Genomic DNA, 14,941 nt, shown 5'->3' with positions numbered 1-14,941 from the left:
TTTAGGGATCTGGGGCACAAATTGGGGATTGGTCCTGCTTTGAGCAGGGGGTTGGACTAGATGACCTCCTAAGGTCCCTTCCAACCCTGATATTCTTTGCTACTGACCTGAATTTGTTACTGGGAATGGCAATGCTCCCAAGTAAACTATCATCTAACATGGCCCTCTAGAGGAGTGAGTGGTGGAAAAATCCTATGTTCTGATTCACATCAGCAAACCAAGTAACATTCCACTAAGGGGTGCGGAGAGCCTGCTCTGAGTGTTAAATGAAGACAAGGTCTATTTCATCTAACTTATACAAATAACGAAGAATTAGAACAGAACCAAAGTGATTTCACGGTATGAAAGTATAGCACAGTGAACTGAGTATTGACCCTTTATGGGAATTAAATTCACTTGGCTCGGCTCTTAAGATAGAGTATACATTTCACCTGGTGGGCCTGCACTGAGCTTCCTTGAATTACAGAGTCATTTGGAGAGCAGACTTGGCCAGGGTCACATAGTCCACGCTGCCAAACTGCCCTCTTTATATACCTTATTTACTCTTTTGGGATTCTACTGCATTTAAAAGTAGAATTCATGCAGTTAGAAGGGAGGTTTATTTCTAATTTTTTTCCCCTGTGGTTGCACAACAATGATTTGAACACAATATATATCACTTTAAGAAAGTTTCAATTATTTGTATTATTCTTTGTTTGAAATTATTTTAACTGCAACAGCAATATTTTAAACTGTGTATGTTGCTGTGCCTCAGGTATTCTGCTTTGGCACTCTAGGTAACTGCATAAAACTCCCATACTAACAACAGTTCATATTTTATTCTTTGGCCTCAGTTTTTCACTCACCTGGTTATGAATAATTTGCATAATTCTAAAGGGTCCCGATCACTGGCAGATTAGCTACTGGTCCAACAGGGCCCATGCCCAGGGGCCCGAGCCAACTGGGGGGGCCCCCCAAAAATGGGCATCCCAAGCACCCCGACAGGAGCACCGTACCCTGACCTCGCTCCCCGGCAGGAGTGCCAGGTGGGCAGGGGAAACCCGTGCACCCTGACCAAGTTCCCCGGCAGGAACCGGGGGGGGTCTGAAGGCAGAAGGGGTGGGGATGGGCCCTCACTTGCTCTGCCCTACAAACCCTTAATCCGCCTCTGGTCCTGATGCAACTACTGTGCAAACTGTGTGCTAAATTCCGTGCACCAAATTCTGTGCACCAGAAGGCCACTGTTAGAAGCTGCAGTCACAGCAAGGTTTGTACACTGAACATATGAAAGGAAGACAGCATGATGTATGAGTTTGAAAGTATGGGTGGAAAGGAGAAAAGAACAGCAGCCTGGGCATGCCTTGCAGTTACATTCCCTACAGAGAGGTGAGACACCAAAGTAAAATGGAAAGAATCTGAAGTTCCAAATTAAGCTTCTAATGCTCAACCTCACTCCGCTTACTCGTTTTAGAGAATTTAAGATGCATTCTAGCTGACAGTTTGTTATACTTTAGAACAAAGAAATCTGAAATGGCTAAAATTATAGAATCTCCAAACCAAAAGTAATATAAATATTAACTTAGAGTAGCAATGAGTGTTAGATCCTCAAATTTCTATGGTTACTTAAAATAAGAAACCAAAAACATCTCTCGTAGGTTTTAATTAATTTACTACTCATGAAAGGTGACAGATTGACAGCCTTATTCACAGAACACTTAGAGCATGGGCAGCAGCGGGGCGTGCTTCCCCCTTTCTGTCTTGCCAATGTGCCCTAAACGTTAATCTTGAAGGATCATCTTTATAGGTGAAAAGATAATTCACTCTCCATATCCCCTCTGCTGAGGCTATTGCTTCACAAGGTAAGTGTGTTTTCAATGTGGATACGTCCACTAGAAGCTAGGCCGTAACCGCAAATAGATCATAGAGGCCATTAGTGAGGAGTCTGGCCTGAGTTAGTACAGATGACCTATAACAGACAGGCACTGTATCTCTCTTCTAATCGCTCAAGCCACTCATATATTTTAAGATTTTTTTTTTAAAAAAAAGAGAGAAAAGAAGATGGAACTAACCAATTAAGACTGTGATACAAGCAGGCCTGGAAAACATCTTATTGCTCAATAGCATAAGAAATACTTTTGGGATCATTAAAAATTTTTCGCCAGGTGGACTACCACAATTTTTCAGATCAGTCTAAAAGACTAAACTTTACATTACATTTGTCTTACATGCTCTTTCTGAACGCAGGATTTAATTACTGTAACGGAACTCATGGGTGGCATACTTGTGATGTATCGAATTCACGTTAACTAAGTCAGTATGTTGCATCCACTGGTCCCATCTGTGTTTAAGCCATGATTAAAAGAAACTGTAAACGTTTAAAAAATAACCACATACATAACTTACATTGAAGGTTATTTCTTATTCTTGTATGACTTAAGTCTTCCTGGTTTTTCCATGCCATGTAGTTCTTCTTAGAACTGTTTCTTCAGTTATCACTTGATTATGTTCCAAAACACAAAGCTACCACTGTCCCCTACTGGATATCATAGTTCAGTAGTAAGCAATCCCGAGAGCAGCAGCATGCTAGAACTGCACTGGGCAATTAAAATATACACTCCACACACAGTGACAGGTTCCAAGTACCTCATCCCAGTGAAGACCAACACTTGTGTCAGTTTATAATATTTTTGCTGCATGCAGTAATGAGATTGCTTTCTATTTGTAGGATTTAAAACATTAGCCTTATTTTAATTAAGTTAATGGATGATGAGGTGGTAACATGAGCAAACTAACATGATCTTTTCAGGAGTACACTGTAATTATGTAGAAGCAGAAATTGTACTTTTACATTTGGCAGCTAAAAACTATTTTCCAGGCAGCACATGAAGCCAAAGCCCAGTGAATACCAAAAACACTGTACACAGACCAGATTTTTCTTCTCCCTACATGTCTCTTACAAATAAGTATAGCCATATATTTTTAGAGAAGAAAAACTGAACTATTTATCTGTACTTTCTGGTTAAGAGAGTGTTATGCAGAGGTCTAGAGGTTCAAAATAATTAATAAGTGGATGGGAAGGAAGCCTTGCTCAAACTCAAATTGGGAAACGAAAAAAAAAAAAACTAATCTACCACTAATTAGGATTCATATTTAATACATCAAGCACTCATCAAAACAGTTACGCTAGAGGTATACAACATCCAGTGATGCAAGCGATCCATATTACAACATAACCTCAAAGGACTAGTTATTCTAACCTGATTGGAGAAGGATAGAATAGAAGAGCAACAGTTTGTCAAGATATGAAACAATCTGTGTAAAGAGCCAACAAAAATTAAATTTCTGGCTTTAGCCACAAGAAAAGGGGTGAAAGAAAATAGGTAAAAGTCTGTTGTGTACTCTTAAAATAACATCATTAGGAATAGTAAAGACAGTCTGAGAACAATTCTTGAAAGCTGTTAAGCAGCTCCAGAAAGTTGTTGATAACCTTTTCTTACCCTTTTCTCAGTCCACAATTACAGCTAAGCAGATGCATGTAATATGAATGAGAACTGGTCATAAAGTTGCTGATGTCACTCCTGATTACATTATAGCTGTACAGGAGGGTAACATCAGCAAAGAAGCACCAACAGCCAATCAGAATTCAGCTGTAAAGTTATATGTAAATGTTACAAGTGCTCTGCAGGCTATTGCTATGTGACTTTCATTTATGTCAATGGAAGTTGCTGGCAAAATTCTTGAAAAAAAAGTGTACCCCTTAGCTGTAATATAACTAGGGTAACCATCTGACTATTCATTCACTAGCAATATCCTGTTATATATTGTTCTGCCAATAGGATTCATACTTTACCATCTATATTTTTTAAGATGCCCCAGTTGTGCACTGGAATGAAGGATTTTATTTTAAAACTAAGCAGTGCTGAACACCTTCACTTCACATTACTAAATAAGAGAAAACATTTATACACAAACTAGCACAAAATATCTTCTAAACAGTATAATGCTTTCCCCTCCTATTTCCTATTCTTGGCACATAAAATTCTAAACCACATATTAATTTCTCTAGTCTTTCTAGTCTGACACTGGATACTCTTTATCCTGGACAAACTTATAATGTGTGTCACTTGTGCAGCAGTTTATTCTAGAAGGCTGCAGTACTACAGCATCACACACATTCCAGGTAAAGTTTACACACAGACACACCTCAGAGGCTGAAATTTAAGCTGCATTTGGTTTATAGCTATTGAGCAACCACCATTGTCAAACAGAAAATATTTTGATTCACAGCGGAACTCAGACTTCTTTCCAACGATCTCTTCAAACATGCACCATCCAGCAGCATCTTCCAAATCAAATGTTAATGTTCTTACCCAAGTGACAGGTCCTTTCTGCTCTGCTCAGTGGACTTTAGTATTCTACTTGCACACCTTCTTTAACTATTCCTAACAACTTTTGCCATAAAGCAGTATTCTGTATCTACAGATCCATCAACTGAAGAGCATGGCATATTCATGCAAACTGTGGGGTTTCACATTGCAGTATCCTCTTGACATTTATATTATTTCTAGTGCTATAGGTATTCCACAAAAATCAGCATCCAAAGTCCCAAAGGATTCTGCAATTTCCCAAACAGCACCTTGGGAAGTCAACATTTAAGCACACAACTCTTTATTTCTATATTTATATCTGACACAAGGTGGAGTGACTCCATCTGCTGCTTTATTCTTACACACCAAACCATTTTCTGTAGAAAAGCATAATGCTAAGGAACTAAAATAAAGAAAAGCAATGCTACATTATGCATGACAGTACAGTGAAATTAACCTTTTCAGTGTTGTTATAGCTGTGTTGGTCTAGGATAGTAGAGAGACAAGGTGTTTGAAGGCCAGAAGAGGGGATTCAGGAAAGATTTCTTTCAGGATGTGGTCTCCATGAAGTACAACAGTGTTGTAACTGTTTAATAATACTCCATATGGGTTCCAGTGTGGGGTGGCAGGTGGCAACTAGGGGTGTGCGATCTGAGGGTTTTCTCCCTTCAAAACAACTCCCCAACATTGCCATGCTCATCATCAGAAGCAAGCTCCCCACAGACCAGGGCACACCAACTCAAACCAGCACTAGACCCTGCCAGAGCAACAGATAAAAAACCTGGGCACATCTCCACTACTACAATGATCGATCCCCTGCCCCACACACGTTTCAAGACTCATGGGTCCTACGCATGCCTATCACAACATGTGACGTACCCCACCCCGTGCACTAAATTTCCCCATAACAACTATGTGGCAAAAAAGAGACAATCATTATGCTCTCGGATGAACTTGCACAGAAAAACGATAAAAGAAAAAAATCTTGTATCACATCACTATGGGCAAAAACACTTCTCACAAAACAATCACTCCCTATCTGACCTCTCAGCCCTCGTCCTCAAAGGAAACCGGCTCCACACCTTCAAAAGACAAGCCTCGGAGCTTAAATTCATAACTTTGCTGGGCACTAAAAAAATCGTCATCTTAATAAAAACACTGGATTTATGGCTATTACAACAATTTGTAACCCACTCACCTCCCTTTTTTGTCCTATGACTGCAGAGGTGTTAATGGGCCACTTCCCTTGAATGGTCTGTTGGAATATTTGTTAACTATTTATACTAAACAATCTGGGACACTTTGGGTATGTCCACACTGCAATTAAACACCCATGGCTGGCCCAGGTCAAGGGGTTATAAAACTGTCAGCCATTAGTGTTGAATTACAGTGTACACACTCTTAGAGTACCTTTCCCAGATCCGAAGAAAAGCTCTGTGTAGCTTGAAAGCTTGTCTCGCTCACCAACAGAAGTGGGTCCAATGAAAGATATTACCTCACCCAATTGTCTCTCTAGTGAAATTAATGGCCATCGTTTGCCCAACTGTGTATAAAGTGAAAGTAACCACTACAAATAAATGATGTTATCTAGAGACATGCTATGTGATTTAGTTACTAAGAAACAAAACCATGATTCAGCCTTGCAGGAGGGAAGGAGGAGGGAAAGGCTGAAATCTTAAGAGTTGTAGTTTTAGTAAAATAATTGATATGACAGCTGTTCAGGCATTAGGAAGCTTCTTTAATTTTGCACATTTTCAAATATGCAATTGAGTAGACACCACTAACTAATTGAATTCATTGACCTAGTACTACAAATTTCAAAATTTCAAATCAATGAACTTTGACATTAAAGTACTGTAGACTGTTTTGGGAAAAGATTGTCCATTGTTTGAATGAAATCAAGAACTGTGTAGAAATAAGATAATTACTTATGCCTTATCTGAGGTTGACTTATGTAAGAGAACTTAAATTAAATTTTAAATAAGAATTGCCCACAGACAAGACAGTGGTTTTATTAAAATATATATTTGCAATATTGTAAAAATCAAAATATTCTCCCCTACTATTCCTACCTGATTTTGTTAATTGGGAACTATCAAAATCTTTAAAGAAAGGTAATATTTTTTCATAGGATATGAAGATCCTTACAAGGAGCAAACTCAGCCTTCATATGTGATTTGTAACTTCTCTTTAACACCGTTGGTTCCATTCATTCCACCAAGAAATTGTTTTCTGTACAGCACACAGACTCAACCTACAATGACTGGTTTCAGAGGGGTAGCCTTGTTAGTCTGTATCAGCAAAAACAACAAGGAGTCCTTGTGGTACCTTAGAGACTAACAAATTTATTTGGGCATTAGCTTTCGTGGGCTAAAACCCACTTCATCAGATTCATGGAGTGAAAAATACAGTAGGCAGGTATAAATATTACAGCACATGAAAAGATAGGAGTTGCTTTACCAAGTGGGAGGTCAGTGCTAACAGAGTAACAATGTCTGTTTAGATAGTTCAGTATGTTTTAGCAAGGCAGAAACCACCAAAAAAACCACCTCTCTTAGCTAGAAATCAGGGCTCGTGGTGCACACAAGTTTAATCTGTGGTGTTAAACGCCCAGGCCACACACTGAATCCAGACTGCTCAATATATGTTCAGAGCACACCTGACGTATTCAGATTCTGCAGAATTTAAGCTTTCATTTAAAAAAATGAATGAATGAATATATTCTTACTCCATACAGTTGGGGAGATAAACTTCCAAATGTAAACCACTGTGGAAGTCTTTCTGAATCTGCAAATAGATAGGCTTAAACAAAGAGTCAGTAGGGAACTCCCGTGTGCCTTCCTCCCATTCATCTCATTGCAGCATTAGCTGTCCTAGCTAATAAGCGAGCCCTCCAGTGGAGGAAGGAATGATATATTAACTATTTCAGTGCTGATCACTATAGTAGACAATTGGTGGAAGAGGGAAAAGGGAATGTTAGGTAAATATTTATCTAGACTCTATACTACTGTGCCTTACGTATTTTATGCTTCTTTTATAAATGGGTCAACTGAAGCACAGAGACTTTAAGTGACTTGCCCAAGTTCACACCAAATGATTGGTTCTGCAGGGGACAGAACCCAGCAGTCTTATCCCCAGTTCTCTGTTCTAACCACTAGAACTTGCAGTAATTTAAAGACCCTGATCTTTGTAGATGTTATACTAATTAGTATTTTCGTTTTTATTTTGTTTCATCTCTAAGCGTCAGCCAAAATGCTGACAAGCTATGAACCCTCTACCATTGCACTAATGATTGTATTGTGTGTCTTAGGTTTACAGGGAAGGGGAGAACAAGGACCTCCTGGTCTACCAGGTCCTGCTGGCCCAAGAGGACAACCAGGCCCAGCAGGGCCACCAGGCTATGGAAGTCCAGGTCCTCAAGGTCCACCAGGCCCCCCAGGTCCACCCGGATTTTCTGCTGTTGGAAAGCCAGGCTTACCTGGTTTACCAGGAAAACCAGGGGAGAGAGGATTAAATGGTGAAAAAGGAAATATTGGACCTGCTGGTCTCCCAGGATCAAGAGGGCCACAGGGGCCTCCTGGAATTCCTGGTCCTGCTGGAATCTCTGTTGCTGGCAAGACAGGAGAACAAGGGCCACCAGGAGCACAAGGGCCACGGGGTGTCCCTGGAGAAAAGGGTGAGACAGGTATTCCTGGTATAAATGGACTAAAGGGAGAAAATGGATATGGAGTTCCAGGTCGCCCAGGTGACAGAGGGCTCCCAGGTCCCCAGGGCCCCCCAGGTCCCCCTGGACTTGCTGGGATAGGGAAGCCTGGTGAAAACGGGTTTCCAGGTCAGCCAGGTGTGAAAGGTGATCGTGGTTTACCAGGTGCACCAGGACCAGCAGGCATCCCAGGTTCCCAAGGTCTTCCTGGGGAACCTGGAGCAGCAGGAATTGGAAAGCCTGGAGCAAATGGACCCCCAGGATTGCCAGGGATTCCTGGAGCAAAAGGACTGCCTGGACCCCCAGGCATGCCTGGATCCCCAGGTCTTCCAGGGTTTGGAAAGCCAGGTTTGCCAGGGATGAAAGGACATAGAGGACCTGAAGGCCTTCCCGGTGTTCCAGGGATCAAAGGAGATGAAGGTCCAGCTGGAGTTCCAGGAGAACCAGGGCCATCTGGACCACCTGGAAATATGGGTCCTCAAGGACTTAGAGGAATACCAGGTGAAAATGGCCTACCTGGGCCTAAAGGTGAAGCAGGACCTGCAGGCCTTGCAGGATACCCAGGAGCTAAAGGTGACAGAGGCCTACCAGGATTAGACGGAAAACCAGGATATCCAGGAGAGCAGGGTCTTGCTGGTCCTAAAGGACCTCCAGGTTTACCAGGCCCGAAAGGGGACAATGGTCATGCAGGGCCACCTGGCCTACCTGGTCCAATGGGTGCACCAGGACCTAAAGGAGGACCAGGATTTAATGGTGAGCCAGGCCCAAGAGGACCTTCTGGAATACCTGGTATAAGAGGTCCAATTGGGCCACCAGGCATTCCAGGATTTCCAGGCACTAAAGGGGAACCAGGGGCACCAGGATTACCAGGTCCAGCTGGCATTGCTACAAAAGGTTTAAATGGACCCATGGGGCCACCTGGGCTCCCAGGACCAAGAGGCAACAATGGAGAGCCTGGGTTACCAGGCCCTCCGGGTCCACCTGGTCCTCCTGGTCAAGCAATACTCCCACAGATGCCAGATGGTTATATAAAAGCAGGAGAGAGTCAAGGCCTCACAGGAATGCCTCTTATGAAAGCAGGAGTAAACCAAGGTCTAATTGGAATGCCAGTATCAGCTTTCTCTGCCATTCTCTCCAAAGCCTACCCTGGGGCCACTATGCCCATCAAATTTGATAAAATCTTGTACAACCGACAGCAACATTATGACCCCAGAACAGGAATCTTTACATGTAGGATCCCAGGACTTTACTATTTTTCTTACCATGTACATGTAAAAGGAACAAATGTTTGGGTCGCACTCTACAAAAATGGCTCACCAATCATGTACACCTATGATGAGTACAAGAAAGGATACCTTGACCAAGCTTCTGGAAGTGCTGTCATTGATCTCATGGAAAACGATCAAGTCTGGTTGCAGTTGCCCAATGCAGAATCTAATGGCTTGTATTCCTCTGATTACGTTCACTCCTCTTTCTCAGGATTCTTGTTTGCTCATATGTGATAGTATCCTACCTTAGCAGTCCCAATATTGTCTCTTTCAGACAATTTTAATTGGACTATGATGTGAGACCTATGACTGGTCATACAAATTATTTGCAACAAAGGGGAAGTGAGGATGATAGGGTAGGGGAGTTTGTTTCAAAATTAAGCTTCAGAGTAACTTTGTGTGTTTTTGGAAGTCTGTCAGAGATTTATTTGCAAAAACTTTGTAGTAAGGGCAAGACAGCTGTCCTGCTGAATACAACATTAAACATTATGGTAATACATGATGCAGCTCTTCTCCATTTTACATTTTCTTAATTAGTATTTCTAAGTTGATTTTATATTTTAAATGTACTCTTAAGCCTTCATAAAGTAATCATTCCAGATTACTACATATTTAACTCACTGAAACAAAGACATTATTTTAAATTAATCAGTCACAGAAGTTTAGTGTGTTCATAACAATGTTCAAGAGATTGCTTTTAGAAAAAGGGAACACTAATTTACTTTGTTATAATAACAATAGACATGTTTATGAAGTTTCATCAACTTAAAAAAATATGTTTCCAAAGATTTTAGGCATAACAGGATTTTATATCTTACTAAGGTACTGATTTCGCTGGAGGGATCTCTTAAAACTGGTTCATCAAATAGTCAGAAGTAAAGAAAGAGAAACTCACTTGTTCAGCCATCTGCAAGAAAAGGGGTGTTGTCCTTTTAAGGGCTCTCTTCAACGGGGGTGAAGGGAAAAAGTTACAGAGATGGACAGAAAGGACAGGAAGACTTTGGAAGCAAGTCTTTTGTATTATAGTAATTAAATTTAAATGTCTATTTTAGATAAGGGTCGTCTTTTGAAGGATTTATTTAAAAAAAAACTATACATCTGAAAAGCCAAGCATTTAAGGTTAAAGATGAATACTCAGATTGTGCATCTAAAAATCTATGCAATGATTTTTTAGAAATGTGGTTTTATAATCTGCAGCAACACACTAATGCAGTATTTTGAAAACAAATTTTAAACTAAGGTGCTGTAGACTAACTAATGTTCTGAGTAAATGTTACAACTGTTTTTGTCAGTAAATTTAGAAACTGGCAGTACAGATCTATAACAAAACACAGATATTCATGTATATACTGTTGTACTCCAAATTTAAAATAGCTTTATCACCTACAATCATTAGAAGCAGTCTCTTACCCACACTGTTTTTCATGAACAGTAAGTTTATTTCTTTAAAAAGCATATATCTTTATTAGTTCCCAATTAATGAAAATTGGGAATGTGCATTATTCAATAACATATCTGATAAATTCCCGGCAGAGCTAATTAAATCAGCCAACAGATCACACTGTCGGATTTACTGTTCACACATATATTTAATGTTTCATTAATTTGTTGGATACAGCATTCATCTAATATATAGTACTCAGCACTGAAGTTAGTGGTACATAGATAAGCAAATCAACTAAGTAAATATTTTTAATTGTATTTTTTTTTTGTCAAATGTACAAAATAGCAATGTAACAGTGTAATCAGGCTTTTGTTCATATAAGATTCTTCTGTCCATGCATGGCTCTCAAAGAAGAGTATGCATCAGAGAGGCTTGTCAAATAAACCTGAAAAACTGATTTTATTGTTTATTTTAAGCTGAAAGTTGCTTTTACACAGATGCTTTGTCAGTGTTACCCTTACTAAAAGCTAAAAATCCATGTTTTACCATTTTTTTTATTATACTATTTCTTTATGAAACCCAAGCCAATGACTGTATTAATTTGAAACCAGCATTTTTTTTTCTTTTCTAAACACTTCTATTTTGTTTTCCAATTTGATAAAACTTTGGTATTAATAAAAAAGTGAAGCTCATCTTTAAATTGGTCTATTATTAAGTCAATATGTATTCTTTTAAAAATTGTAATAAATTATTATGCTACAGCTTTGCAAAATTCTAGTCATTTCTTTGCCTACAATGAACAATGCTTTCTGGGGGAGCCAAATAAGATTTATGCTACTGCGGCCAAGTAGATTTACTGAGTGGGTTGGTAAATTTTCATGATAGTTTTGCAAGGCTGACTGGCAACATAATAGGCACTAAACACAATATCCAAACACCACATAAATTCTCCTTCCTCTTGAGCCAAACTGAAAATTCTAGGCACATTGGCCTTTTTGATTATCAGCCTGGTCTTTTCTCCTCATATCCCAATATAATTCATGAATTAGGATCACTAATTTATTGTACAACAAATTATTTTAATATGCAATCATCTTGTGATAGATCATTAATCCGTTTGACTGCCCAAAGCATCTTTCCGGCATTTCAGGATGATATACTTTGCTGCCAATACATTCAATTTATTTGGCACTTCCATTTGGAAAGTGCTAACAGCCACAGGGTAGGAAACCTTCCATTGGCAAGTACAACTGATCTTCTGATAATGTTTTCACAATTACTTTATACTGAAGACAATCCAAAAGCGTGCTAAATTTGCCAACATGTACCGAGCATCAGACAGATTGATGCCTCACAAATCTTTATTAGTTACAGTACCTTTTTTTTAAGCAGGAGGAAGAAGGGTATTAACTAATACTACTGAGAGTACATTTTATGAAATCTTAATCTGCATCAATGTTAGAACAGACATCCCTAAGAGATGAATAACTTGTTACCCACTTACCTCTTCATTAATCTAATGAACAGAAACACTTAGGCTTGCTTTATAGGAGTTTAGACAAACAGTACAACAAGACAGTGACTTATTAATGAACTTTTCATATTGTTGTATCAGAGACTATCTAGCCATAAGTATAATCAGATTTTAAATAACCTCAAAAAACTTTGGATGGCTAGAGAGGGATTTTGGTGGTAAATCTGGATTTCAGTCATCCAGTTTTAATTTTGCAAGTCCAAGCTGCAAACCAAGCTGTTTTTAGTTTTGGATTCACAATCTACGTTTACAGAAAGCAGTGACAGACCCCAATTCTTCTTAGGCAGGTACTACAAAGGTTATTGGACTTCCAAGAAACACCAGACATAAGAATGCAATTAACGGAAAAAATGTCAAATCAGAAGTGAATTAAATGCAGCCAGAGAAAAAAATAAGCAAAAATCAGAACAAAAAGTCATGGATGCTGAGCTCAGAATGAAGATTCATTTTCTTTCAAAAAATTTTCACCATTTTTAAAAACAAACAACCATATTTTAAAAATACTCTATAAACAAAACAAATAATTTACTCCTACTCACAGAGGAAGAAAAATATATTTAATTAAAACAACAGTGTAAAGTACCAGAAGTCTAGTCGTCCTTTGCCAGTACAAATTCTGTAATGGCCATTAGCTGTGAGCAGGAAAAGAAAGTTTCAGAAAGTTTTCTGGTTTCAAATAATCTTCCTTCCTGAATTTAACGTTTAGTATACATAAAAAATGACAGTTGATTAAGAATTGCTATCAATTTCACTATAATACAAAATAGATAGGAAAATCTGAAGTTATTTCAGCTTTTGAATATGTTGGCATTTAGGTTCAATAACCATGACCTGTAGTGTTTCTTAAAATGTTTAAAAAGACAATCAAGAAAGAAAAAATTAGAAGTGTGTCCTTTAAACATGAGGTCCTGAAACTATGGTCTATAGAGTGCTTACTGGTAATACTTGGAGAATTGGTGCATACTCTGCTTATCTCCAATGGAACTACATGAACAGACAGCTAAAAATACTCTACATACATTTATAATATCAATTGTCTATATGCCCAATTGCTTTCGTTACTACAGAAACATAAAGAGAATGCAAATGGGGGAGGCAGCGTCTTGGAAGATGAATGGGAAGGAAATCAGTCCTCAAAGCGCTCTCTGAATTAAACTGTGGTCCACATTAGGGCTGGTGGAAAGTTTTCCATCAAAATTAGGTTTTCAGTTCAACAAAAGTGTTCACAAAATGTCTGCTTCCCACAGAAATTTATTTTCCCATTAAAAAGAACAAAAAAACAAAAACTGAACTGCTGTAAATGCGGCCACAATGCCCCATGGGATTTGTAGTACAGTTGTCTTATGTCCTCATTCTCCTCTGTGGGCTAGATTTCCCTCCAGACTACATCTCCTATGATACACAATGGTCAGGGATTCCTGCAATACATCTCCCCCCTTTTCTAAAAGCAGGGGGCATGGTGCAGCATGGCAGATTATAGTCCTATCAGAAGAGGATGGGATGTGAGGCACCCAAACAGCATCTTAGAATTGAAATATTTTGGATTTTGGCCAAAACAAAAATAAAAATTTACCATGAAAAATGTAGACAAAAGTGATTTTTTTTTCATTTTTCTGTGGAAAAAAACCCATTTTCAACCATTGTTAGTTCACACTGTGTAAATGTTCACAAATTCCTGCCATAAGCTTTAGAAAGCATAATGTTAAAATAAAATGTGCTTTAACTTTCTAATTTTGCTCACTTCTACAAGACGAGAAATATTACAATGAAATATCTCACATAAATTAATCTGAAGGATATTGAACTAGCAAAACGGCCAGAAATACTTTTAAACTAGTCATGAGTTTTGTAATAATGATTCTTACAGAACACACTATTACATATATTCTATGAAGTAATTTTAAAAGAAATAAACGGAAATAAACCTAATTGTGTGTTTCTAAACATTCCTGATCTGCTTACACATTTGGGGGTTCCAAATCAGTCGTTCTAGGTATGATTTGATGATCTATGATCATACCTGGCTTAATGTTTCTCATAGGATAACTGCTCCCTGTCCCTTCTTTTCTGGAGAACAACAACAGAGACAAAGGGGAAGTTTTTTCCCCCATTTTAAAAAATCTGGCTTCAAGATTAAACTCGATAATTTTATGGAGGAAATGGTATGATGGGATAACATGATTTTGACAATTAATTGATCTTTAATTATTCATGGTAAATAGGCCCAATGGCCTGTGATGGGATGGGATCTGAGTTACTGCAGAGAATTCTTTCCTAGGTATCTGGCTGGTGAATCTTGCCCACATGCTCCATATTTGGGGTTGGGAAGGAATTTTTCCTTCAGGGCAAATTGGAAGAGGCCTGGGGGGGGGGGGTTTCGCCTTCCCCTGCAGCATGGTACACAGATCACTTGCTGGAGTATTCTCTGCACCTTGAAGTCTTTAAACCATGATTTGAGAACTTCAATAGCTCAGACATAGGTGAGGGGTTTATTGCAGGAGTGCGTGCCTGGGTGGGATTCTGTGGCCTGCATTGTGCAGGAGGTCAGACTAGATGATCATAATGGTCCCTTCTGATCTTAATATCTATGAGTTTAAAAGGGATTCTTTCAGATACTGCTGGCAAACTATCAAAAACTTACCATTTTGCAAATGATACAAAAAGGAGACAGAACAACTCAATCAGTTTACACAAAAAGGGCCTACT

At 38.9% G+C, this 14,941-nt stretch overlaps 2 protein-coding genes across 4 annotated transcripts in view; one reads left to right on the top strand and one right to left on the bottom strand.

The window, feature by feature from the left end:
• The window catches only part of COL10A1 (collagen type X alpha 1 chain), an 81,776-nt gene extending 71,221 nt beyond the window's left edge, over positions 1-10,555 (top strand). Inside the window, exon 3 of the mRNA XM_073337113.1 lies at positions 7,657-10,555. Within this exon, the coding sequence (XP_073193214.1) occupies positions 7,657-9,551 (1,895 nt within the window). The 3' untranslated portion in view covers positions 9,552-10,555. The remainder of the gene's footprint in view (positions 1-7,656) is intronic.
• NT5DC1 (5'-nucleotidase domain containing 1) overlaps positions 1-14,941 on the bottom strand; it is a 238,149-nt gene that overhangs the window by 201,682 nt on the left and 21,526 nt on the right. The gene's annotated exons all lie outside the window — the stretch shown is intronic.

The sequence above is a fragment of the Lepidochelys kempii genome, chromosome 3 (assembly GCF_965140265.1).
Source record: "Lepidochelys kempii isolate rLepKem1 chromosome 3, rLepKem1.hap2, whole genome shotgun sequence".
Classification (NCBI taxonomy): Eukaryota; Metazoa; Chordata; order Testudines; family Cheloniidae; genus Lepidochelys; species Lepidochelys kempii.
Note: the sequence above shows the minus strand (reverse complement) of the source record. Positions and strands in the feature narration are given on the sequence as shown.